The sequence below is a fragment of the Onychomys torridus genome, chromosome 1 (assembly GCF_903995425.1).
Source record: "Onychomys torridus chromosome 1, mOncTor1.1, whole genome shotgun sequence".
Taxonomy (NCBI): domain Eukaryota; kingdom Metazoa; phylum Chordata; class Mammalia; order Rodentia; family Cricetidae; genus Onychomys; species Onychomys torridus.
In genome coordinates, this window is record NC_050443.1 from 79,171,209 (window position 1) to 79,199,076 (window position 27,868).

Here is a 27,868-nt window from a genome sequence, read left to right on the forward strand (position 1 = left end):
CTCTGGAGATGGAGGAATGATGATTGAGTGTCGTGTGTGTGTGTGTGTGTGTGTGTGTGTGTGTGTGTGTGTGTGTGTGTGTAGTTTTGTATTGTTATGACAAAACACTATGGCCAGGGTAACTTATATTAAAAAATGCATTTAATTGGGCTTATGGTTTCCAGAAGGATAGAGTCTGTGATGGTGGAGGAACGCCATGGTGGCAGGCAGCTGGAACAGTAGCTGAGAGCTCACATCTTGATCCACAAGAGGGGGCAGAGGAGCAACACTGGTAGTGGTGTAGACCTTTTAAATCCTCAAAGTTTGCCCCAAGTGACACACCTCCTCCAACAAAGCCACACCTCCCAATCCTTCCCAAATAGTTCCACCAACTGGGGACTGAGTATTCAACAATGTGGGCGTATGGGGTCCACTCTCATTCATACCACAACAGAGGACATGAGGGCAGGTTACCTTGCTGGAGTTGAAAACTGGTCAGAAATCTATGTCACCCCTCCCAGGATCAGGGACGCTTGTGCAAGACAGCAGAAAAAACATAGGAGTTGAAGGAGGGGAGCAGTTTGAAGTGGCTGTACAGGATTACCCTCTGAGCCTAACTGCCACCATCTTCAGGAATTCTGCTGAGCCTACTTGCCAAAAATCATCATAGCTGAACTTCATAGGAGTGGGCAGAGAGGGTCATGGGAAATTCTTGGGAGTATCCATCTGCCTCTCCCAACCCATTTTGTGCAATTCTGCCGTAATTGCATGTGGTCTTTTGGGAGGAGCAAGAGGCTATAGATGGAGAAGGGTGAGGAGGGGTTCCATCTATGCAGCCCTAAGGAAGCCATCATCCCTGCTGGGCCCTGACTTTTCACCTGTGTTCCTTCCTATAACCCCTCACCATTGTTCTGGAATTAACCTAATAAACCCATTGGTTTCACTGGGTGGACTTCAGTGGAATTGTACCTTGGTTTGTCATTGGGAACTTGGGGAGGAGAATGAGACATCTCTATCCCTGGGAAGGCATTTTAGCAACATATCATAAGCAAAGTATTCCTGTGAGGGAACTGACCATAATGTTTTGGGGAGGATTGTGGAAGGGTCTTGGAGCTTTGGGCTGAAAAAGTCATTGAGTGCTCACAGCTTAATGAGCTACTGTGGGAAACCGGAAGACAATGCCAAGAGCAACACAGACACATGGAGGCCTGTCTTGTGAGGCTTCAGAGGGCACAGGCATGTTACATGAAGTTTCCCAAATGCCTATGGCTCTTATTCCTGTTACAACATCTTCTGTCCCCAAGAATCCACTCTGGCCCTGTGGAGTATGTCCTAGGGTTAGTTGACTGAAGGAGAAAAATCTAGGACCTGGTGTACTGGCTGTTCTCCCTGACTCCCCCAGACAGGGTCTCACCACGTAGCCCAGGCTGTCCTGGAATTCCTCTGTAGACCAGGCTGGCCTTGAACTCAGAGCTCCACCTGCCTCTGCCTCCCGAGTGCTGGGATGACAGGCGTGTGCCACCACACCTGGCCACTGGTGTTTCTGCACGCCATGCAGGCACCACCCAGAAGCTGACAGCTGCTGCATTACAGACCCTTTCCAGAACAATCATAAAGAACACTGGTGAAAGTCTTCATGGCGGGCAGAACTTGGTGGTGAACAAACATATTTGTATGTTTGCTTAGATGGAGAAATGGACATATATGTGGTTTTTCACTGATCCATGGGCTGTAGCCAGTAGATTGGCTAGATGGTCAGGGACTTAGAAGGAGTGTGACTAGGAAATTGGTGAGAAAGACATTTGGGGAAGACATATATGGATAGATTTCTCTAAGTGGTAGAAGGCTATGAAGATAATCATGTCCCATGTAAATGCTAATCAAAAGATGACTTCAAAAGAAGAGTTGAATAGTCTAGTAGATAGGATGACCCATTCTGTGGACATTGTTTCTTTTCCTAGCCATTCCTGTCATTGTCCAAGAGACCCAGAAAAAAAAAAATAACCATGCTGGCAGAAATGGAGTTATGCATGGGCTCAACAAATGGCCTTCCACTTACTAATAATGATTTGACCATGGCTGCTTCTAAGTGCTAGCAGCAGAGACCAATACAGAGCCCCTGATAAGGCATCCTTCTCTGGAGGGACCAGCCAGCAACCTGATAGCAGGTGCGCTCCACTGGACCACTGACATTGTGGAAGGGGCAGTTCTTTGACCTTACTGGGATAGATAACTTATTCTGGGTTTTCCTTGCCTACATGCAATGCTTCTCCCAAAACTACCACCTGTGGACTTATGGCAAGCCTTATCCATTATCGTGGTATTCTACACAGCATTGCTCCAACCAGGGAATCCACTTCACAACTAAGGAAGTGCAGTAATAGGCTCATGGAATTCACTGGTGAAATGGCCTTTTGAAGATGCAGCCAGGAGCTGCAGAGATGATCCAACACTTAAGAGCACTGGCTGCTCTTCCAGAAGACCTAGGTTTGATTCCTAGCATCCAAAGTATGGTTCACAGCTGTCTGTATTCCAGTTCCAAGAGATCCAACCCTCTTCTTGCTTCCCTGGGCACCATATGTGCATATGGTACACAGACATACATGCATGCAAAAACACCATACACATAAAATAATAATAATCATTAAAAATAACATAAAATAAAGATACAACTGAAGTGCCAGTTGGGTGGCACTAGCCTGAGGGGCTTGGGCAGGGTCCAGAAGTCTGTATTGAATTAGTGTCTACTATATAGTACTGTTTCTGCTATGGCTAGGATTCATGGGTCCCAGAATCAAGGGGAAGAAATGGTAGTGGTTCCACTCACAATCACCCCTCATGGTCTATTAGGAAACTGTTTGCTTCCTGTTCCTACGACCTCATGATCTGCAAGCCTAGAAGTTTTGGTTTTAGATGGTGGAATGCCTCTGTCAGGAGGCCCAACAAATATTTCATTGAACTGGAGTGAAGACCTGGCCATGTGGGGCTCCTGGTGTCCTTGAGTCAACTAAAGAACAAACAACAGTGTTAGAAGGCTGATTGATTCAGACTACTGGGGGAGAGTTAAACTGCTTCTTCATAATGGGGGTGAGGAAGATTATGTCTGCAGTGCAAGAGATCCTTCAGGGAGTCTCTTGGTGTTGCCACGTGCTGTGACTCAGGCCTATAGGAAGCGACAACAATCCAATTCGGACATGATGAGAGCATGACCAGACCCTTTGGACGGAAGTCTGAGCACCCCTGCAGCTTAGAAGCAAGTCACTAGGGTGTTTGCTAAGCAGGGGGAAAGTACAGGTGAGCTCACAAGTGCCTGCTGAGGCCACGTGACCAGTTTCAGCCATGAGGTTGTAACTGACATGAGTGTTTTTGTCAGGAATTATGGGTAAACATATTAAATTGGTATTTGTGGTTTTTCTTTCTTCTGCTTCTTTATCATGTACTGTAACATCAATTGAGATAATATTAGTGATTAAGTGTTATCTATATTGCCATATTAAGGTCATGGGACATTTAAAAAAACTAAATATTCCTCAAAGGACTTTGCTGCCACGCTCTCTGGAGCCCAGAATAATTCAGATGGTGGTCTTTGGAGTTGTGAGGTTTATTGTTTCCTCTATTGGATTGGATTATGCTTTGTTATGATTGCTCATTTGCTTTGCCTTTTTTTTTTCTCCTTTGGAATAAGAATGTCTACTTGGTACCAGAATATGTTGGAAGTATGCTCATGGGAGCTGACAGTTAAGAAATTAGAGGTGTTAAAGGATTAAGGAGACCTTTTAAACAGACTCTAGTAGTGAGTGCTGAGGTCAAACCAAAGGCCTTGCCCATGCTTGGCAAGAACTCTAACATTGAACACTGTATTTCTCAGTTATTAAGGCTGAGGCCAATGAGGGCTTCATACATTCAGATGAAAGAGTGATGTCTTTTGATATCATCCATGCTCTTGCTCACACATTCAGCCATATTTATTCAGTGTCATTGTGTATCAGAGGTTTGCATATACTCAAAACACCAAAGAAGTGAAAAGGGCATCTTTCTCACAGTGCAGGGTAAAAATGCAAATAAATATTTACACTCCACACAAAGATTGAGAATTTACTAGAGTCCTTGCCTAGCATGTAGAAGGCTCTAGATTTGATTCTCCAACTCCCCCCAAAACAAAAATGAAAAAAGAAATCTTTGCCTGGGGGAACTCAGTGAAGTCCCCAGAGATGGTATAGCTAAATTAGAGTGCCTAGCCAGCATACAGGAAGCCCGTACCATCTCCAGGTGAGTGTGGTAGTGTATATCCATCCCCGCAGCCACAGCACTTAGAGGTAAAGGCAGGAAGGTGGTTAAGTTAAAACGGGGAGCTAGGGACATGACTTAGTGGGTAAGAGCACTTGCTGGGCAAACATGAGGCCCTGAGTTCAGCTCCCTAGGACTCACATAACAAAGCTGTTTGCAGCTGTTCAAGCCTGTAACCCCAGTGCTAACTGTTGTGAGTGGTAATAGAAGGATACTCAGGACTAGCTGGCTGCTGGGGCTAAAGCAGATCCCTACTGTCTCAAATTAGGTGGAAAGTGAGGCAGCGGCTGCCCTCATCTGGCCATAACATGCAAGTGCAGGGGCATGTGCACCAGCATACACCAGTGTGCCTACAGTGTGCAAATGTGAACACACAAAAACACACGGCAAAGAGAAACAAGCAGCTCAAGGTCACAGCAGTTTCCAGCACAGTGATGCAGACTTATTTCCCTAGTCACTAGGGGGCTGAGGCAGAAGGATCATTGGAGCCAGCTGGGGCAACCTGTCAAGTCAAGAGTGGGGATGAAACTCAGAAAGTGCTGGCCTACTTTGCTCAAGGCCCAAGACCTTGAGGAGCAAAAGGAAAGTGACCTAGCAGAAGGAAAGCGTCCACAAAGATGCAGAGGTCTGCAAATGCACGGACACTTTGGGGAGGTGAATGGCTGGTAAAGACTTAGAGCAGGGTTTAGAAGAACCCAATCAACTCACCTCCTAAGGCATCAAGACAGGTGCAGAGCGCAGGTTACCAAGGACAGAGAGAGGAAAGAGGTGCACTTAACCCTCCACCCTGGAGGAAGGAGACATGGCTAGTTTTGATGGGGAGAAGCAAAGTCTGAGGAGTATTGGGGGGAAGTTCCCGTTTGTCTTCATCCTGAGAGCCCAGGGAAGGCTGCTTCCGGTCGTTGGCTCCTCCCACTGACCACTGGGATGAGGAGGTGACAACACAGGGGGACAGGGACCCCAGTCTTAACCTGGAAATCAGATTCTCTACCAGAGTGGGGTGTGGCCCGCCATCTCCTCTCCTTTCTTACCCTCTCCTAGTCTCTCTGAGAGACTCTGGTAGCTGTACAAGAGAAGCTCAGAAAGCCAAAGTTCAAAGCAAGGAAGGCTGTGTTTACCCACAGTGCCCCAGCAAGACATGGATGGAGCCAGGCCCTTGAGTCTGCCCATTCACTGCAGAGCCTGGGTGCTGTGGTGTGGGCAGAGCTGGTTCTCTTCTCAAAGTCTTGTTAGTTCAGGAGCTCGTTCAACATGAGTTATGGAATCACAGGCTGCCTGGGCTGCTGGGGTCTGAGTCAGTGGGAGCGTGCTCTGCACGAGCCTGGCACGTGCCAAGTGGCGGTGCCTCACCTGTGCAGGTGGAGTTCACCCTGGGCTGCTTGGTTAAGGGGCAGCAGGAGGGACTCCATAGGAAAATCTTGCTGGGCTAGCTCTCAACCAGGGGATGGCGCTTGGGACACCAACTGGCAACTGGAGAATCCAGATACCTGAAATGGTAATGGTGTGGCTACTCCGAAATTGGAGTGCTTTGATGTTCCCAATCCCATTTGATCCTTTGCAACATTTACAGGACGATACTGACGACCTTAAAAGTCACTGAAACTATCATTTTAGTGCTGGGGGGAAAGTCTCCTTCCCAGGTAGTATGCCCAAGACCACAAAATGTGTTAAGAAAGGCAAAGAAAGGCAAGTGTTTCTACACACACACACACACACACACACACACACACACACACACACACACACACACACACCGAGCACCCAATCCTGAGCTTTCCCAGCCCCGTGCTATGTCCTTCCCCACTCCAACCCCAACCCGACTCAATTCCATCTGAAATTTATCGGGGCTGGGCCCCTTGCAGGTTAGGTACCGCGGGGAGACAGAGATTAAACCCCAGGGCGCGAGTGGCCCCTTCCCCCCTCCCCAGCCCCCTGGGCTCCACTCGGCGCCTCGCCTGGAGCGGAGGTTCCGAGCCCTCCACGAGAGGGGAGGGGGAAAATGGGCTTGTTTCTCGGGTGGCCAATCCACGAGCTCGAGGTGCTTCAGAGGAGGCGCTAGCACTAGGCCGGCCCGGGGCTGCAGGCTTCCCGCGGCAAAGTACAAATGCTCCCGAGCGCGGCGTCTGGAGCCCAAGGCGTGCACAGCGGCCGCGCTCAGCCTCCCCCGCGCCGCCACCGAGGGTCCTGCCGCCCCGTGGCGCCCCAGGCCGGTGCCGGACCCCGCACCGCTGCGCCCGCTGCCAGCCAGCGCCACCCGAGCCCTGAGCCCAGAGAGCCGCGCGCCCCGCAGCCAGAGCCGGTTCTCTAGCTAGCACCTTCTCCCTTTCTGCCCTCGTCTTCTTCTCCTGCCGGACCTTCTTCTAACTCCTCATCTCCCGATCTCTCTCCCTTTTCTCCTTGTCCCCTGCCTCTCATCCCCACCTGAGACCTCTCCTGTCCTTGGCACCTCTTCTTGCTTCTCCGACTCCTCAGGCAGCAGTCCTACTCGACCCCGGGGACTTAATTGTGTTCCTCTCAGAGGCTGACTTTCTCCCGGCTCATCCTCGGGGTTGTCTGACCTTGGGGCCAGGAGAGTTGAAACAGACCCTGACTCAATATATAAGGTGGGGAGCAATCTAGGGAGACACCTAATGTCAACCTCTGACATTACACATCTGGCATACACATCTGTGCACACACAACATGAACACGACACACAGAGAGGCAAAAATCATCTTCGTTACTTCCCTGACCTTAACTGACTTTTCAGCTGTCTGTGTATCCGTTGCTAGTAGGTATGTGGATTGTTTCTCAGAATGACTGAAATACCGGCTTGTGGTTGAGGTAGGTTACCTGCCTCTCCTCCTCCCCTGCTCTCCCTAAAGCCTCCACCCTCCTTTCATTTCTAACCAGTCATTGTCACCCTCACTTTCTCCTAACTCCCTGGCTGGCCCAGGGTCAGGCTTCCCATTTCAGCATGGCTATCTGGGCTCCTACATCTCTTGCCCTGTCTCTACCAACTCTCCACCATACAGCCATCTGGGGACCTTCAGCCCCAAATGGATGATGGCATTCCTACAGCGAAAACTCCATCACTTCAACTCTTCTTTTCAGAAGAAACGGGGAGGTCCAGCCAGAGCTCAGTACCTCTATGTTGAAACATGGAGAAAGAAGCCTTCATTTATTCTCTGTGCTGTTTTATATGTTACTTAATGGGAGCTGGTGATGTAGCTCAGTTGGTACAGTGCTTGCCCAGCATACCCAAGACCTTGGGTTGGATCCTCCTCAGCATCATAGAAATCAGACATGGTAACAGAGGCCTGGAACGCTAGTACTTTGAAGGTGGAGGAGGAAGATAAGAAGTTCAGGGTCATCCTCAACTCTGTGAGTTTGAGGCCAACCTGGGATACATGAGACCCTGTGTGAAAAAAAAAAAAAAAAGTTAACGATTTCCTAAACACTGTTTGAGAATTAAGTGCTGTAATACTTGCTTAGCTTTCTCACTGGGTGAGCATGGATGCTGAGGATCTGAATACCAGTCCTCTGTAGACACAGAGGTTTCCTAGTGAGAACTTACTCAGGGTCTGAGAATCTGAGCTTGCTTTACCCAGCAGGGCTGCATAAGGGGTTGGGTTGACCATGTGCATGGATGGTTACCAGGTGTTTGGAAGGGTCTGCACTTGGCTGTGTGGTGTGCTTTGATCTAGCAAGGGAGAGGTCTTTTGCCCCGCCCCTTGGCATTGTTATAAAAAGCCTTTTCGAAGAGGCAGAAGGGACCATTGGGTTTTGATCCAGGTCTTCCCGAAGCTATCCTCTGTTAGTCTTTCTCCTCTTCGCTATCTTTCTATCTAAACGTTTCTTATCCCTCTCTCCTCCTCATAGGAATCCTTTAAAAGGTGGGAGCTGGCCTCTCACAGTCCTCACATTTGCGAAGCAAGCTTTTGCCCAGTAAGCCATCCCCTTGGCTCACAAAGTTTATTTTTAATGGTACATGAAAGGTAGATTCTCTCTCTCTCTCTCTCTCTCTCTCTCTCTCTCTCTCTCTCTCTCTGTGTGTGTGTGTGTGTGTGTGTGTGTGTGTGTGTGTGTGTGTGTGTAAGAGACAGACTGAGAGGAGAGGGACAGACAAATGGAACAAAGGAAAGGAAACAAGTGTGAGTGTGAGGCTGAGGAGCAATGCATTGAGAATCAGGAGACGCAGGCTTGGTGTGCTAACTGTTGTGTGGCCTTAGCATCCAATCTGTCCTTTCTGGACCTCATATTATCCACTATGCATAAGAACTACCGTTTAGACCACAGTGTTGATCTGTAAAGCCTTTCATGGCTCGATCCCCTCACTGCCCTGTAAACAGTCAAGGCTCAGAGAGGGGCAGCAACATGCCCAATAGCAAGCGTGTGGTCCATCTGAGATTCAAACTCAGACATTCTGGGAGCAGGGATGAGGCAGGGCTTCAGGTTGGAACCTCCTGAGACTAACATCCCTCGTTGGCTTGCCAGGCCCAGGCAAAGTCTGCCTTTTCGGTGAGAAGATATATACCCCCGGCCAGAGCTGGCACCCCTACCTGGAACCACAAGGCACGATATACTGTGTGCGATGTACCTGCACTGAGGTAGGTCCCTCTGGCAACTGGGTCACCTGTATCGGATATGTCTGGGAGACCAGAGGATGGAAGGACAGCCTGCACGAATGTCGATGTCTCCTTCTCCTAATTACTGTTCACAGTGATGAGCATCTCCTAGATGAGACCCCCAAGAATAAGTCTCACATCTAGCCAAAGGCTGAACCAAATGGGGCAGAGGCCTTGTCTTTGTTTTCATTCATATCTTCTGCTATCCCAGCCGTAGCAGTGAGCCTTCCATTCCCACAATGCAACACTTGAGAAAATAAACATAAGGAAGAAAGGTCTATTCCATTTCACAGCTTTCGAGGTTCTTGTCCAAGGTCAATTGGCCTTATTGCTCACTTTGTGGCCAGGAAGCCAAACAAAGAGGAAGAGGCTCAAGTCCCATGGTCTTCAAGTCTTCAAAGGCACACTCACAGTGACCTATGGACTGCCCACAAAAATCTCGTCTCCTGAACCTCCCAACACCTTCACCCTGGGACCTTTAACACCTGCACCTTCAGGGTCATTCCACATCCAAACCATATCACCAACCTCCCTGGGCCTTGCACAATCAACTGGGTGGCCTAATGGAAAGCAGTGCCATGCAGAATTCTCCAGGAAGACATGAGGATGGCAGAACAGGAAGAGCGGAGCCAGGGGACACTCAGCCAGCAGAGCCCTGCTGGGATGTCTTGAACTCATGTCTGGGTGCTGCTGGGGCTTCCGGCTCTCAGACCCTCAGCACCCTCTTGTCCTCACAGTCCAAGAGAGGAGGGAGGCAGAAGTTCATGGTTAAGACAGAACCTCCAGAGGCAGAGCAGACCTGGGTGGGGAGCAAGTGATACAGCCCCTCTCTCCACTTCCTCCCTCGGCTCACTCCTTCTGGGTCTTTCCCTCTCTCCCCTCTGTCCCTCCATTTTAGCTCCAGGTAGAACTCAGACACAAACCGGGATGCAATCCCCCATGGCTCCAGCTGCCTTGTTTTTATTATCCTCAGCACATCTGAGGCCAATAAGCCATTTAAAAAGGAACTTCATGAAATATAGCCAGAAAACAGAAAGGAAACCATAACAGAAAATTCCAGACATGTCACGTGGCCCAGTTTTGTGATCCACTGGAGCTTATTCACGTCTCCTTCCCCAGAATTCACACATGGAGTTTCTTTTCGTCAGCCCAAAGGACTGTTGCCCTTATTTCCAAAGTGCAGTCTGCCAAAATGCCTCCCTTTCTCTCCACCATTGCCCTCCCTCCCCATCTAAGCTACCTGCCTTCATCTCTCGTCTGGACCACTGCATGAGCCCACCAACAGGGCGCTCTGCTGTCCCTCTCAAAATCCATTTTCTGTGAAGCAACTAAAATGGCCTTTCCTGAACCCAGAACTATTGTATCTCTTTGCTCTTAAAACCATGCAATCATTTTTTTTTGGGGGGGGGGGGGGACAGGGTCTCATGCAGCCTAGGCTAACCTCAATGTATCTGAGGATAATCTTGAACTTCTGCCCTTCTGCCTCTACCTCAATAGTCATGGTGTGTGCCACTGTGCCTACTTTATGGGGTGCTAGGGATGGAACCTAAGGCTGCATCACCCAGTCCTTTAGTGGTTCTGCATGATCAGCAGCCTCCTTATCTTCCAACCCCACACCCGCACACCCTGCTGCAGCCACATCAGCCTGATGTCTGAACGTCCAACATCTGGAACATTCTTACTGTTCTCTCCAAATAATCTTCCTCTAATCTCATGAATGGCAGCTTTTTCCTTTATGGTTCACAATGTAACCGTCACTTCTTACAGTTTCCAAATGTGTCTTCTAATCACATCACCTGGTTTGGTCATGGCCATAAACATAACACCTCAAATTAGCTTGTACCTGCTTCCTAATGCCCTATGGTCCCTCTCCAGCCACTAGGACACAAGCTTATGAGAACAGAGAGACTGTCACTTATCCTGATTGTGTGCCTATGCTCAGTGCAAGCACCCAAAGTGTCTCAGCATCCCATGCAGGCATGGGTCCTGGTGATGGTGATTAGCTGCTGTGTGTTCTCAGTCAGCCTCTAGAACATTCCTTGCTCCCAGTATGGATGCTCGTGCCTCTCAGGCTGTTGTTGAGAACAGGACATGAGGTCATCTATATTTATACAGCCACTATAAAAACAGTGTATCTGACCTTACAGTGAAGCTCCCGCTGGCCACAAAGAGCCCTGCCACATGCCTTATCTTTGCCCTTTCACCCCCAAGCTGCCCCCACCTGATCCACTGCTGCAAGTGCAAGACTCTAGCTCTTTAGACCACATGTCCCTCAAATTCTACCTAGCTTCTCACCTGAAGGCCTCAGTTTACCCTCTTAAGATTGATTAAGCTCCACAGGTGAGGGGTCTCTAGGGGATCACTGTTGAAGCTCAAACCATTTCTGATCAGTCCTTGGCATTCTCTCTGGCCATCTTGGGAAGCAGGGACTCCAGAGGGACTCAGGCAGTCTAGGGTCTTCCTTGGTGCAAGAAGCTGTTTCTGGGCAAAGTGCTGTCCACAGCCTCTGCTGGACAGAGGATGATAAAAGGGAACTACATCCTGGAGAGCTGGAGCCAACTTGATTAACTTCAGGGTGCTGCTCCATTCATTTGAGAGCCTCCCTGTCTGACCCCTGACTCTCTCTTCACATCACTCACTCACACTTTTAGATTTTTGCGGTTGCCTGCTTGGAGTCAGGCCCTGTGCCAACCGTACTTTGGAGTTCATGGTTGAGTAAGGGAGAACAGTGAGTCTGGCACAGGGCCAAGAGCAAGGTGCGGGAAGGCTGAGGAAGGGCTGAGAAATGGCCTGGTGCCCTGGGAAACCTCTGTAAGGTGCTGTGGCCTCTGCTGCGGCCTCTGTTCATCTCTCACTACCTGTGTTTGTCTGAACTTAATGATGTAAAGAACTCCAGGTCTCTTCTATGGTGCCAACCCCGGAGGCTCTGTCCAGGGTTCCACAGACCTCTTGGAGACTTGGAGAGTGGGATGATAAAGACCCAAGTCTTTTCCACACCAGATTTTTAGTCCTGTCCTGGTCACTGTCCTCTGAACACAAAGCTCAGGGTCAGAAGTTTAAGAAAAAAGCCATAGAGTTGAAAATAGCCTGGGCAGAGCACCAAGATCAATGCCCAGACAGCTTAAGGCTTTTACTTCTATTTCTCGTACCCACAAAGTACGGTATGATAGGTCTGTCTTCCCATGGGTGAAGGCTGCAGATGAGTAGGCTTAGTGAGACCCGCCTAGTGGGCAGGGCAGGGACAGGGCTCACTTGAGTTTGTCTTGGGTCCTATTGTACAGAGGCTTAAGACAGAGCATGGTTCTACCGTTGGGATGGAAGTTTGGGGAGCAGACCCCTACAGATGGGAGGCAGTGGTTCTTTGGAACAAGGCCTGACCATGTATCTCTTCCAGAGCGGCCATGTGAAGTGTTACCGCCTCCGATGCCCGCCCCTCCACTGCTCACAGCCTGTGATGGAGCCACAGCAGTGCTGCCCCAGGTGTGTGGGTAAGTAGCTTTCTTCCTCCCCCGTCTCTGCTGTATGCCCCTGGCTGAAAGAAGCCTCCAGAAGGAAAAGAGCGGCCCTGTCCATCAGATGTGTGGGAACTAACAGATGCTCAGTGGACACATTCTGACCCCCAAGTAGGCTAGGGTAGCAGCAGACTTCTGGCTCTGAAATTGATACACACTGCAGGAGAAGGCAGAGGAAGTAGAAACTGGGTGGGCAGATAGCTCAGCAGGTAGGGGAACCTGAGCTCCCCAAATGAAAAGCTGAGAACAATCCCGGGGACCCACATGGTAGGAGGAGAAAACTGACTTGGAAGATTATCCTCTGACCCCCACCACATGCTGCAGCCTGCACCCCTTCCCCCCAGAATGAAGAAAGGTAACAAAAATGTAAAGTTAAGGAAAGAAAGAGTAGAGACCTGCGGAAGGAGATGAGAATAGCCTGGCACGCTGACTTCACATTTGAGCCCCAGTCCCTCTGGCTGTGCGGAAGTAAGGGGAAAGTGAAGGTGAATGATCCGGGGCTGGCCAGCCCCTGGATGCGTGCAATGGTGTCTTTGCTGTGGCACATTTCTCTGCCCTTCGATTGTGAACCTCTCGGTGGCAGGGACAAGCCTTGCTCATCTGTTCCTGGTGCCTGAGGCAGAGAAGGGTCTTAGTGAAGGTGTTGTGAAGAAATTAGAGGGGCGTCCCGGGATGGGAGACCATCCCCTCAACCCAGCAGGATGAGGAGTAGGAGTTAGCCAGTGAATGTTAGGACTTTACCCTGAGCACCAGGATGGTAGAGAACATCACACCTGATTCCATCACAGGAACTCCACGGGGGTGGGCATTCAGTGTTCTCCAACTCTGTCTCTTGGTGTCCAGAAACAAGCCCAGAGTGCTCCATGAACACTCAATGACCTCAGACACTGGGGGAGTGGCTGGGCTGCAGTGGAGAGAAGCATTGATCAGATGTTTCAGTGAGACCTCTTGGCTAGCTGATATGGGAAGTATCTGGGAAGCCAGAGCCAGACCATAGTTTAAATGCTAAGTGGAGAGAAGGGGAGAGAGAGAGAGAGAGAGAGAGAGAGAGAGAGAGAGAGAGAGAGAGAGAGAGAGAGAGAGAGAGAGAGAGAGAGAGAGAGAGAGAGAGAGAGAGAGAGAGAGACAGTGAGAGAGAGAGAGAGAGAGAGAGGGAGGGAGGGAGGGAGGGAGAGAGAGACAGTGAGAGAGAGACAGAGAGAGAGAGGCAGTGAGAGAGAGAGAGACAGAGAGAGAGAAAGAGAGAGAGAGGGAGGGAGGGAGAGACAGAGAGAGAGACAGAGAGAGAGAGAACAAAATCTTTAGAAAAGTGGCCTTCCTAATTCTGGCAAAAATGTTAAATCCGTGGAAATTTCATTGCCTTCTGCTCTCCCACCTGCAGATCCTCATGCCCCCTCTGGGCTTCGGGCCCCCTTAAAATCCTGCCAGCTCAACGAGACCACATACCAACATGGAGAGATCTTCAGTGCACAGGAGCTGATCCCCACTCGCCTGTCCAACCAGTGTGTCCTCTGTAGCTGTATTGTAAGACCTTCTACAGTCTCTGGGGCCCAAGCCAGTGTCTCTCCTACAAAGAGGGATGGGGTGGGCCATGATGTGAGAATAAGAGAGGTTGGAGGGAGGGGAACACCCAGGGTCCACAACGTCCTGCCCCTAGCTTGGTGAGGAGACCTTTCTCTGGGTTTTCACACATGATCCCCAGATAATGAGGGTAGCTCGTGTCTACTTTCCCCAGTGGACACTGTACCTCTTTGAGGGGAGGGGATGCGTGCATGTTGCTTCTGTGTCTTCTCTTGCTCCATGTCCAGGGCCTGACATGCAAGAGGATGCCAGTGGCTGCTGCAGAATGAATGAATGAATGAATGAATGAATGAATTCCATTCAACAGTCTTGGGACTCAGATGCGGTTCAGACTCTCTCTGCCCGTGGTCAGAATACGGCCTAGGGACAGCAGGGTTGACAGCCCTGTAGTTGGGGGACAGAGCAAAGCCAAGCATGGCCTGACTTAGGAAGTCATCTTCTTGCTTGGAGAGTCTTGTGGCTCTCTCTTCCTATCATAGGTGCTGTCACGTGTCCCGTTCCCTTTCCTCCCTGTCACCCAGCCTCTCTGGCCTCAGTCCTGACCCCTGGAGGGAGTCTGCTGAGTGCCGACTCTTGCTAGATGAGGTGTCAGTGAGTAATGTGTGACTCCAGCGCTGCCCTGGCCTTGTGTGACTTTTCCTGAAGGGACTTAGACTGACATCTGTTCTCCACAGATGGGGTACCAACGATATTGCAAAGAAACCATTCTACGTGGTACCTTGGGGGCAGACATACTGGGTTACTTATGGGAGTGTGGCTGGCTCACAGACACAGCATCACTAAAAATCCCACCCCAACATGGGTGACAACTCATGTCGCAGTCCTTGGAGTTCCCTACCCAATGTGCGGGCAGCTCCACCCCAGAGTCCTTCTCCCCAGATACTGTTTGCTGCTCATCTGATCTTGCAGAGGGGCCTTGGGAACCCTAGAACGTCCTGAGCGTCCTGAGCGCTGTAAGTTTCTTTGGCTTCCAGAGTCCCATGAACCAGTCTCTCCTCCTTGTAGGAGGAAATGTTTCAGTTTGGAGGGAAACTCTCGGTTCCTCTCTCTACCCTGCTTCCCCAGTTTCTTCAGTTTCCGTCAGTTCAGGCTGTGAATCTTAAAGTGTCCATGTGGCAGCGGGAACAGCCAACTAGCCTCTGGAAATGACGGCCTGTCAGGCCAGCGGGTCGCTGCTTTGCCCCTTGCCATAGAATAGGACGATGCACCACTTGATTCACACTCACGGAGCTGTCATTAGTCAGGGGCCCTAGGGGAAGGATCTCATCCTGTTCGGATAAGTGACGGGAGCTCCAGCAGTTGTTAGCTTGCTTGTGGCTACACCGCCCAATTCCAGACCCAGACCTCCCTGACTCCCAAAGTCCGTGTTCTTTTCCCAGTAGGATGCTGCTTCCCATAAAGGGGGAGGCCCGTGTTAGGACAAGGCGGTAGGAAGATGCAGAAATGGTGGTGGTGGTGGTGGATGAGGATACTCTAGTGGTTCCTTTGCCCATCCTCTCTGGAGGCATGGCTCTCCTCTCTTTCATTCATGGCTCTGGCTTGAGTTCTGACCTCCCCTCTGGAGCAAAATCTTTACCTCTCAGACTACAGGAGCACAGGGCCTTACAGCCGCTTTTCACAGCCACACTCCCAGCGGATCTTCTCAACCCGAGGGGTGCGCTCTCTGCCTTTCATAGAAGGTGAAACTCTCCAAAGGTGCCCAGCCTCCTGCCTCCCTGAGGGCCCTACATCCTGCAGTCTCACCTTTCAGAGTGGGCCTTGAAGTTCAAGGCCAATGGTTTCCAATAAGACTGATAGAAGCCTAGGGGTGGCCCATGTAGTGCCCTCCCATGCTGGATACCTGATGCGGGCCCAGAAGAAAGACACTGATTTCAGTAGGAAAAACCTGAAGCCTGTCTCTGGTCCCTTCTACTCTGACTTTCTCTATGGCTGGATGGCACAGTTCCCCGCTCTTCCCCAGAACTCCCCTCATCTCAAAGCCCGTTTCACAGGTGCCATGAACACTGAGAGGATTTTGGAGATGACGTTCTTTTAAGAACTTGGAGAGGGAATAGGGGTCAAAGGGAAACTCCTAGCTGACTTTCCCCGCTCAGGAACCACACACCACTCCCTGCATCCTTTACCTTAGGGGTAACCTCAAGGCTATTTGCTCCCAGGGAAAGAGGCTCTCCTGGGCCCCAAGGCTGTTCTTCAACAGAGCTCATTTCCAATCTGGTGTGTTCTGTCCGTCAGGAGGGCCACACTTACTGCGGTCTCATGACCTGCCCTGAACCCGGCTGCCCCACCCCACTCCCTCTGCCTGACTCTTGCTGTCAGACCTTCAAAGGTGAGTGTCACGGTGAACTTTGTCAGCTTGACACAGCTTAGAGTCATCCGAGAGGAGAGCCTCGACTGAGGAACTTCCTGGATCAGGCTGGCTTGTGGGGGTATCTATGGGGAATTGTCTTGATTGTTAATTGATGCAGGAGGGCCAGCCCACTATGGGTAGCACTATTCCCTAGGCAGCTTGTCCCTCCTATGCTGGCTAAGCCAAGCAAGCCAGCAAGCAGTATTCTTCTATGGTTTCTGCTTCAATTTCCCACTTGAGCTCCTATATTGACTTCCCTCTCCGATGGACTGTAACTTGTAAATGGAAATAAACCTTGTCTTCCCCTAAATTGTTTTTGGTGAGAGTGTTTTAACACAGCAATAGAATGTAACTAGTACTGGGAGTCTTCCTGAAGTCTACCAGCGTCCTACAGCACCCCTTTTATGAACCAGCTGGAAGAGCCTAAGGGCAGCCAGCATGTTGTAGATACTTCCTTCCTACAGGGAGCTGATAGCTTGGCATGGATGTCCCAGAAAGCAGGATCCATGGGTAATCCTGTGCAAAGTCGATCCCCCACCTTGTCAACTCCCATTGGCCAAATCTCACATCCATAGCCCTCATTAACGCCCCTCACTTCTGCAGTGTGGGTGATGGGCAGCCCTGGGAGGAGTGGGCAGTGTGGGGAGGAGCCTGGCAGGGGGCGTGGATGGGAGGCTCTGCTAGGGTGACCCTGAGGGCACCTCGCCTCTGAGAGCAGAAGCAGTCGTAGTGACTGCAGTGACTGACCCCACAATGAGGCCGAAGGGAACAAAGAAGCACCCGGGAGGGGCTAAGCATAGGCTGAGTCCTCGTCTCTCCTGTCTGGCACAGGATTGGACTCCTGGGGGAGATTCTCTGGGTAAACTGAGGCTGGCATGTATGTTCTTGAAGAGCAGACTGGGCTTGAGCAGAGGTATAACAGTTGGACTGTCCGTGTGGACTAGGGAGGCCAAGGAGAGCTTCTCAGGGAGCCTCCGGTGTTGGTGTTTGGGGAGGTGTACTTCTGTATAGTCTTCCTCCTCTGGACGTCAGCTGGGAGGTGAACAGGGAGGCCGGCCTCAGCGGATCTAACTGGCAGCCTAATTCTATTTGCTGGCTCGCTGAAGCAGGAACATTCAAGACAAGCCACACAGCATAGTGAAGCAAGGGCTTGGGAAAGAGAATGGAGCCAAGCTTCAGGAAGCCACAGGGCTCTCTGTGTGCTGGTTCCCTAAGGACAGCCACTGGAAGAGGCCTCGAGGCCCCTGGAGGCAGAGGGACTGGAGAGTAGAGCCCTGGAAGTATGTAATGAAAACCCTGTTTGTAAGCATGGGATTCTGGGATCTTGGGACCATCCACAAAGGTATGACCAGTATCCCAGAGGGGTGATTTTTAAGTAGGCTAAATAAGACACTCTGACGTAACTGAGCAGTTCAGTCCCTGGAGTGCCCAGAAGGTCAGTGTTGAGGGACTGAAGAAGCATCCTGGTGGTGGAGATTTCTGGTAACTCAATACAGACAGACAGTCTGTACAGGACGTTTAGGCCCCTCCTAGGTAATTTGTAGGCTGGGTCTACAGATGTGGTATTAGGCTTTTGGAAGGAGCAGAACTATAGGCAGAGGCCATGGCCGCAAGGCTGACCCTGTTTCCTTTTGAGTTTTCAGACAGGACAAGTGAGAGTTCCACTGAGGACTTAACACAGTTGCAGCCTGGAGAGGTGAGTGTACACACAGCTCTGCAGACGTGGTGAGGAGCGAGGCTGCTGTCCAAAGCCAAAAATCTGCACGACTCTCCAGCACTCACTTTTCTTAAACACTACACTATCTATTCCCGACCCCATATCCCTCTGCCCACCCTAAGTCTGAGAACTTGACTCTGGATCAGCTGTATTGGCACTTCTGTATTCCAGCCTCTCTCCCTACCTGTCATCTGGGTCTCCATTATGGTTGATGGGCCATAAGGGAACAGGTTGCCGCACAGGGCAGGGTAGGCCCCAGACCCCTTCATTTCCCTCTGGGGAATCTCTCTGACACAACTCCATCCACAGCCTGTGTGTGTATTGATCAGTCCAAGCCCCCCAGAATGGCCTCTGGCTTGGTCCGTGCTTCTGTGCCTCATTTCTGGGGTGCAGGTTCTTTGCCAGGGATCTGCCTTTCTGCTCCCCCCACCTCCATCTTGGCTCCTGTCGATCTTGTCTAGAATTCAGATGGCCTAGCCTTCCGAACACTCTGTGGTCTGGGGGGAAGGAGATGGGAGAAGAGCCATAGCCTGACTCAGGTGCCCTACAGCTCCTCGGTGTCATGCTACAGTGTGAAAACTCCTGTCCTTTCATCCTGGGGCTCCAGGAGCCTAGGACAGCCAAAGCTGGACTCCTGACCTTCCCTCCTCAGCCAGGGCATCTACCAGGCTGATTTCTCAGGAGGGCCAATAACCCTGAGTCATTTGATCTGCTCCTTCCTCTTGTCCCTAGAAGGCAGTGTGTGGGGCCCACAGGCCAGTGCCAGACCCTGAGCAGCTCCTTCCTGACTAACTGAATGTCTTGGTCCATGTACCAGTTGGGAGTTGCCTCCCTTGCCTCACCTCCACCTGACCAGCGTTTCCTGGGCTCTTCCGTGTGTCTGAGCCTGTCCTGGGGTCTGGGGTGTTTCTATTCTGCAGGCTGTGTCTCTGTGCCGAGAAAGAGACTGTGGAGTGGGAACAGACTGTAGAAGGAAGGGTAGAAGTGGTCCATGGATATCGAGGGAAAGGACAGGCTTTTCTTCCTGCCCCCAACCCTGTCATTCCCCCTTCTGTGGCTTGGAGCCCAGTCCCCAAACTGAGCTGCAGAGCATCCACCCCATAAGCTGCCACCCCCACCCCCACTTCACTGTCTCAGTCCTCAGGTCTGGTCTGGAGGGGCAGAGGGTTGGGAGTAGGGCCTGAGAGTGAGGATCTTGGATTCCAGTGATTATGTGTCTCTGGGTGGACACTTTTGTGTTGTGTTGTGTTGTGTTGTGTTGTGTTGTGTTGTGTTGTGTTTTAAGACAGGGTTTCTCTGTAGCTTTGGAGCCTGTCCTGGAACTCACTCTGTAGACCAGGCTGGCTTTGAACTCACAGAGATCTGCCTGCCTCTGCCTCCCGAATTCTAGGTGTGTGTTAAAGGTGTGCATCACCACTGCCGGCTCCTGTTTTCTGTTTTCCTGCACTGTGGAATTCTGGAACCTTCTAGGATATCAGAAGCCCATTCTGTTGTCTTGTCACCTGACTTTTCCTAAGCAACAAGTTTTCTCTATTTCTGATCCCATATTGCTCTGCCTACCCATGGCAGCACCAAGGTCTGAAGCTGGCTTGCCAAATCCTCCTCAGTGTTTTCATTGATCAGTCTGAGAATAGCTGAGCCCTCACTCAGACAATTCTGTGTGAAACCCATGCAAAGTTCTCTTCTCTTCTCTTCTCTTCTCTTCTCTTCTCTTCTCTTCTCTTCTCTTCTCTCTCTCCCTCCCTCCCTCCCTCTATCCCTCTCTCTCCCTCCCCTTCTCTCTCTCTCTCTCTCTCTGAAAAGTCCCCTGGTCTCCACTAGCAGACCTTTCAATGCAGCCTGGTTTGTGGCCCCAGCTGTGGCCTGTCCCACTCAGACAGCTCTGCATCCTGTCTGCTGTTTGCAGAGACAGGATCCACACTCGGAGGATGGAAAGAGGAGAGGCCCCAGCACTCCAGCCCCCACCAGCCTCAGCTCCCCCCTGGGCTTCATCCCTCGCTACTTCCGGCCAATAGGAACAGGTAGCACTACTATCAAGATTATCCTGAAGGAGAAGCACAAGAAAGGTGAGGACTGGACCCTCCTCCCACCTGCTGATGGGGTAGGGACCCCTACTTCCTGCACTCCCTACTCTGGCTCTCCAGTCTCAATCTGATCATGAGTTTAAACTCAAAAACAAACAAAACTGGGTGCACCCTTGAAAATCATGGACCCTAACTCCCATTTGACAGATGAGGACACTGAGGTGCATAAGTCCTGAGTCAGGGAAAGAACCAGTTGTTTTGTAGGGGTGGGTGTTTCACTGTGTAGCTTAGACTGGCCTTGAACTTCAGATCCTACTGTTTCAGCCTCCTAAGTAATATTTTATTGAGCATCTATTATGTCTTTATTGAAAAGTGGAGGGGGGGTAACAGAACAGAGTGTGACCCAGTCTCTGCCCCAGTGGGTTCCTAGACTAGTTGGGGAGACACGTGAATAAATTTCCATGAGGCAGGGCTGAGGATGAGACTGTCAAATGAAGGAGGGGCAGAGCTGTTCTGCAGGGTGACATAGGGACAGGGAAGGAGTAATGGCTGAACAAGGAGAGGATGGGGTTCACAGCAGGGCTCAGACTGGTAGGGAGGGAAGGGTCATGGGCTACAGAGCCCCAATCCTGGACCTCTGATGAGACACTAAGGCCAGGGGATGGGGGGAGGGGGACCTGCTAGAGTTCATGCCATCAGCTGCTAACAGCTGTCTTTGGTGCCCCTCCTGCAGGCCAGCCCTCTCCTTGCTCCACCTGATGAACCACTGAGGCCCGGGGAGGGCTCTCCATCTTCAGCAAAGCCTGGGTATTGGAGGGATGTCAGAGTTGGTACCAGTTTTATTCCCTGGCCTGCAATTTGCAGGCAGTGTAGCTGGTGCTCACTAGACACTCTACGTTTTGGGCTAGAAACTCTGGGCTGACCCGAGGCACTGACCTTCCCTCCCTCCACCCTGCTCTCCATGTTCCAGCTTGCACCCACAATGGGAAGACGTACTCCCACGGGGAAGTGTGGCACCCTACTGTGCTCTCCTTCGGTCCCATGCCCTGCATCCTGTGCACGTGTGTGGATGGCGACCAGGAGTGCCATCGAGTCACCTGCCCCACCCAGTACCCCTGCAGTCAACCCAAGAAAGTAGCTGGGAAGTGCTGCAAGATCTGCCCAGGTAGGAGGCTTGCTGCAGGCAGGGAAGGCACTGGCCATACTGGGAACCTCTGGGTACTCACTTAGCCACGGGATGTGGGGTTTACAGGTGTCCAGACTGCTAGAAGCACAGGCACAGAAAATACCAGGTGACGTGGAACCTTCTATCGTGACAGTGGTAGCCTCAGAGGCTCTCAACATGGACATGAAATCAAATGATGTTTTGCATCCTAGGAAGTCACAAAGTATTAGAACACTGGACATTTTGAGACTAGCCCATGTTCATTGAACCCATCACAAACTTTGTTTCTTTTAGAGGATGAGGAAGATGCCAACCACAGTGAGGTCAATTCCACCAAGTGTCCCAAGGTGCCAGGCCAGGTCTCTGTGTACACATTGCTATCTCCAAGCCCAGATGGCCTGCATCGCTTTGTCCTGGAGCATGAAGCCTCTGACCAGGTAGAGATCTACATCTGGAAGCTCGTGAAAGGTGAGTGGGCAGCTCCTGCTCCGGGCCTCATAGTCCTCTGGTACCTTCCTGCCCTCAGAATCCAAGGGGTCTTAAGGAGGCTTTAAGATGCCTCAGCATCCTTCCAGGAGTCAGAACCCCTGATTCCATCCCCATTCCCATTCCTCTGTGATTTCTGATAGCTCTGATAAGCTCGCGGAGGCCTCTGAATGCTCCCTCTCCTGGTCATTGAGGGTTACTGCACCCTTTGAGGAGCCGACCTTAAAAATCATAGACTCTCCGGTGAGACTGAAGCATTAAGCCATGGTCCAAAGTCTGGAGAAAAGAAGATTCCAGGGGTGGGGACTGCTGGCTCCTGACTCTGGTGGGCTGCCCTGTCAGAGGGAACAGCTTTATTCTGAGTGATTGCAGAGTTCAGACCACAAGCAGAGGCTATGCCACCAGGCAGACCTGGGTTCAAATCTCACCTCCACTACTTCAAATCCTGCCTCTTCTCATTCTTAGCTGTGTGATCTCGAACAATCACCTAACCTCTCTGGACCTCAGTGTTCTCTTCTGTGAACTGGGGGAAAGGTGCTTTGGGATAATCTCTGACCTATGGACTGTGGCAAAAATATCTGTCTCCTCCTACCACACCAGCTGGTTAGAAGGGCAGAAAGGTGGGCTTCTATTTAGTAAGAGGAGGCACTTGCTCATCCTTGGAGCCTTCCTTTGGTGAGAAGAAGGTGCAGAGCTCACAGCAGGAGAGGAAGAAGCGAGAACTCTTGCCATTGTTCTGAACCTTTAGCTCATACTGTTTCTCTGGGCTGGTGCTGGCTACGGCTCTCAGACCACCCACACTGTACACCCCAGCAGGTGCTGGGACAGCAGAAAGCAGTGAGCACCCCCTCCCACCCCCAGCCTTGGGAACAGATGGTTTGATGACATAGGCAACAGGTGCTTATGGGGAGCTGATCTGGCCAGGGAAGGTTTCCTAGAGGGTGGACCTTTGCAACTGAGGGAGGCAGGAGGGCCTTGGATATGCCACAGGGGCTTTGCAGTCAGGGGGGCAGCAGCTCTGTGCTCTGTGATCTGTATGCAGCAGACACTGTGTGCAAAGTGCCCCATTTAATCCTCACAAGCTGGGTTGGGGATTTAGCTCAGTGGTAGAGCGCTTGCCTAGGAAGCACAAGGCCCTAGGTTCGGTCCTCACCTAAAAAACAAACAAACAAACAAAACAAACAATGAACAAATAAACAAACAAATAAATAATCCTCACAAGCAACTTCATGGTATGTACTTAGGCCCCATTTTGTAGATAAGAAAAATTAAGTCTGAGAGGCTGGAGTGTAGCTTAGTCTCTGGAATGCTGGCCTTGTAAACAGGAAGCCCCGAGTTCAATCCCTAGCACAGTATAAACCAGACACAGTGTGACAGACACTTGTAATCCCAGAAGTGAAATCAGACTTTGAAGGTCATTTTCAGATACATGGAGGATTTGAGAACAGCTTGGGCTATGTAAATCCTGTTCAAGGAAGGAAGGGCAGACTCAGTCTGGAAGATAACATGACTTGCCCAAAGACTGAGGGATGTGCCTGAGAAAGACCAAGAAGGGCCAGAGAGAGGAGACTTATCTCCCATCTAATCATCCCCGCACTCAGCATAAAAGAAATGAGGAGGACTCTTCAGCTCTACCATGCCAGGCCCTACTGCCCCACCCCTGGGAGTGCTCCCCATCTCCTGGCCCCTGGGTCACCCACATGTCCATGTTCCCTCCCTGTTCCAGACTGTCACTCCCAGGGTTCATTATCAGGACGGGCGCTTGCCGTTTCCTCCCTCAGAGGGGTGGGAATAAACGACCACTGGGCCGGCACTAGTGAGGCCCCTCCATCTGGGACCAGCCCAGGACATTCGTTTCTGAGCATAATGGGCTCAGGGTTAAGAGCCTGTGAGATTCTGGAGTTTCCTGGTAGGGCAGAATTCAGGAGCCTCAGAGAATGTCCCTTCTGATGGTCCCTGGCCCCTGCCCCACCCCATGCAGGTGCCTCCATCTCAGCCCAGAACAACTTGGTCCAGAGAAGTTTGGCTTCACTGTGAGCTGGACTGGCCTATTGCCTGGAACTCATTCACCAGTGCCAGCTCTGCCTAGGGCACCACGGACTCAGCTGTGCTCAGACTTGACACAACCTTTCAAAAGAGCAAGAGGCACATTCAAGACCCCCAGGCCCCAAAGTATCTTCCTCTCTACCACGCCCTGTAGACCACAGTAGAGGGATCCCTCACACCTGTCGCCCCTTCTCCCATTTTTTCTGTGTACTGGGGAGCAGGCTGTGGTAGGCCTGTGCAGGAGGGCCCGTCCTCATCTCAGAAGTTATTTCTTGCTACCCGGATGTAGTCCCGGGGCCTTTGGAGCTATTTGCTGGCTCTCAGCATCTAAGCTAGAGCTCCAAGGGTAGTGCTGGCTGTTTCCCAGTTCCTGAAACTCAGGCTCTGCATTTTCTGTTCCCCTTCATGGGGCCCCCTCTGATCCCTGGGTACAGGTCTGGTTCTTGGTGTCCCCCAAGGCAGTGCTGGCCTAGCTGAGGCCTTGCTGGCTGTACTTGTTCTCTTTGGTCACCTCACAGCCCATGTGCTCAGGACCTCATGCCACGTATGGTGCCAGGGGTAGCTGCCCACAAAGAGAAAATATCAGAGGATTTAATTAATACCTCATTCCTCCAGAGGCCTCACTGAACTAGGTACATATGTATTTATCTACCCATCTACTTACCCATCCACCCACACCCATCTATTCAGCTATCCAGACATCCCTATTCCTGTCTCCATCCACCTTATACACATCTTTCTGTCTACCTACCCATCTATCCATCCATCTATTCATTCATCAACACACCCATCCATCGACCTCACATCATTCATCCATTCATCCATCTAGCTATCCAGCTATCCATGCATCCATTCACTCATTCATACACATATGCATGCATCCATCCACCCATCTATCCACCTACCCCTCACCCATATATCCATCTATTCATCTGTCCATCCATCCATCATCCACTCATTCATACATACACATTATGCATGCATGCATGCATCCATCCTTCTATCCAGGGAATCATATATCCTACATGTGTCATGCTCAGAACCCAGAGAGTGAATTAAGTTCTCAAGAGTTCCAGGTCTGGGAGAGAAGGTGGGAAGAGGCACGATGACAGCACCATAGAAGTGGGTGGGATTGGTCTAGGAAGACACTTGGGAAAGGGCTTGCTTGCTTCAAAAACATGAGAAGCTAAGTTCAGGCCCCAGAAGGCGTGTAAAAATGCTGGGTGTAAGGGCACACACTTGTAATCACAGCACCAGGGAAGTGGAGATAGGAGGGACTCCAGCCACACTAGCCTGCCTGGTAAGCCAGGCCAATGAAAGGCCCTGTCCCAAGGAAGAAGGCAACATTACTGAGGATGGTACCCAAGGTTGTCTGTCCTCTGTCTTCTACATTCATGTACACATATGTACACACACACACACACACACACACACACACACACACACACACACACACACCACATTTAAAAAGAAATGGGTAAAATGATAAACAGAACCTTAGTGTGATAGGCCCTGCAGAGAGGAGGCTATAATCTCTTCAGGGTGGATCAGGGAAGCCTTCCCGATAAGATTTGGTGGATGGGTGGCTCACTTGCTGTGCATAGGAGGTGTAGACAAGCACTAGCAGAAGGGTTGGCATTTGTAAAGCCTTGGCTTCCTCCTAGGATCTCAAGGATTAGCTAGGGCTGGGCCACACTCAGGACATGCTAGCTCTGTGTTCTCTGGTGTCTGAAGACACGGCTATGGGTTTTTATCATATCCGTACGCTAGAGAAAAGCTTGACTCCTCTAGGTGCTCAGCCCTTTCTCCTTTACTGTCTCTTTTGTCCCTCCTCCCCCCTCCCCCCTCCCTTTCCCTCCTTCCCTCCCCTCTCCCCTCCCTCCTTCCTCCTCCCCTCCCTCCTCCCCTCCTTCCCTCCCCCCTCCCTCCCCTCCCTCCCCTCCTCCCCTCCCTCCCTCCCCATCCCCCTCCCTCCCCCTTCCTCCCCTCCCTCCCCCTCCTCCCTCCCTCCCTCCCCCCTCCTCCCCTCCCCCCCCCCCTTCCCTCCCTCCCCCTCCCCCCCTCCCCTCCCTCCTCCCTCCCCCCTCCCTCCTCCTTCCTCCCCTCCCTCCTCCTTCCTCCCCTCCCTCCTCCCTCCTCCCCTCCCTCCTCCTTCCTCCCCTCCCTCCTCCCTTCCTCCCCTCCCTCCTCCCCTCTCTCCCTCTTTTCCCTTCACTGTGGGCAGGTGTGTGTGGTGACAGGAGCAGCCACCGAGAAAAGAGGCTAAAGAACGCATTTTCTTTACTGTGGAGGGGACAGGTAGTCAGAGAAGCCAGCCTATTTCAAAGGGCCACCATTCAGATTGTGGTTTAAGAGGGGCTAGGGCCCTAGTGTGGTGACTGAGGAGGGGCAGTGGGGTGGGAGAACCCTGCAGAGTTATTCCACATGACTTGGTGTCTAGTCAGATTGGAGGCAGGGAGGGAGGTGGCGGGGTGAGTTGTGAGTTGTCAGCCCGTCCTACCATCCTAGCTCATGCCTTGTCTGCCCATAGGAATCTTCCACTTGGTTCAAATCAAGAGAGTCAGGAAGCAAGATTTCCAGAAAGAAGCCCAGAACTTCCGGCTGCTCACCGGCACCCATGAAGGTGGGATCTTGGGCTAGGAATCGGGCCAAGGAGGGGAGCAGAGACAAAGCAGGGCCTCCTGGGGAGTTCCCAGGCTGCTGGTGTCAGGAGGAAGGGTTGGGGGGGGGGTGTCAGCCACAGACGTCAGTTCCCAGCACAGGAATCCAGTGGGTGTCTGGGCCAGAGATTTCTCAATCCCTAAGTGAGAGAGAGAAGGTGAGCTTAAGCAGCTGGCCTTGTCTTGGCTCGGTAGGGTCAGGTCGGAGGCCCGTGGTACTTTCCATCCCTCTAGACCAGTGGTTCTCAACCTGTGGGTCACCACCCCCTTGGGGGCACATATCAGATATTTACATTACAATTCAAAACAGTAGCAAAATTACAGTTATGAAATAGCAACAGAACAATTTTATGGCTGTGGTTTGCCAGAACACAAGGAACTGTATTAAAGGGTCGCAGCATTAGGAAGGTTGAGAACCAACCACTTCTCTAGACTGCCCATTCCCAATGAGACCTTTCTAACCACTTTCCTTGACACTCCAATTTGCTCTGCATTATTCTATGAAGATGGACCTGGATGGGGTTTTGCGGGGTGGGGTGGGGGGTGTGGCAGGTCGGGTGGCAGATGAGATGTTACTCACAGGAATGGAGTTAGGAAACCCAGCCCCTAAATGCAGGGTGTCTGAAGGCTGAGTCATACAACTATACGCTGGGGACCTCAGCTTTCCACCAGTGGGTCCCAAAGCCTAGCCCACAGTCTTCCTGTCCCAAGCATTAAAAGTGCAGTCACTGCCACTGTTGAACTTGTGCTCATGAGCGTACATGGCCATACACACCCCTGTCTCCTCTGCCCCTCTTCCTGCAGGTTACTGGACCATCTTCCTAGCCCAGACTCCAGAGCTGAGAGTCACAGCCAGCCCAGACAAAGTGACCAAGACATTATAACAAGGACCTAAACAGTTGCAGATATGAGCTTTATTGTTTTTGTTATTATATGTTAATAAAGAAGTTGCATTACCCCCCCCCCATCCTTGCCTGTTGACTTCACATCCCATTTCCAGGGACCCTTCTAGGTAGATAGATGCCTCATCTTAAATTCATTTGGGTGGAAGCCAATCCAGAACCGTGGTCCTCACAGCAGCTTTTCATCAGAGCCATGGACAGGTCTGGCAGCCTCCTTGCCCAGGCCTTTGTCTCCCAGCACCTTTACCCTTGAGCGCCCCCAACAGGCTGCTTTTACAGGTAGCACCCCCACCCCTCCAGGGCGTCATAGCACTGAGCCTAAGTAGAGGAACTAACTTGGTTAGCCAAGTGGTGGTGATCACAGCCTCAAAGCACTTTCCCCCGGGGCCTGGGGCCTTCCTATGGCCAGCCAGCCATACTTCAGAGAATCTGGATTTAGAGGAAAGCTGGAGCGTAATGTACCTGAAGGCACAGAGGGGTGAGTAGCTGGCCCAGGACTGGAAGCCAGGGCTCTGGCTCCAGGCTAGGATTCCTCCCCCATTCTCGCTGCCACAC

The 27,868-nt window shown here is 51.3% G+C and overlaps 1 protein-coding gene across 1 annotated transcript; it reads left to right on the forward strand.

Moving 5' to 3' along the window:
• The first annotated feature begins 5,517 nt into the window (after positions 1-5,517).
• On the forward strand, positions 5,518-27,370 carry Chrdl2 (chordin like 2). The gene is made up of 13 exons (XM_036175608.1): positions 5,518-5,624; positions 6,195-6,513; positions 6,739-6,869; positions 8,717-8,855; positions 12,268-12,361; positions 13,767-13,909; positions 16,199-16,292; positions 17,957-18,009; positions 19,937-20,096; positions 21,025-21,219; positions 21,514-21,687; positions 26,282-26,374; positions 27,216-27,370. Exons 1-13 carry the CDS (start codon positions 5,518-5,520, stop codon positions 27,293-27,295), a joined length of 1,782 nt encoding a protein of 593 aa, XP_036031501.1. The 3' UTR covers positions 27,296-27,370.
• The last annotated feature ends 498 nt before the right edge of the window (positions 27,371-27,868 follow it).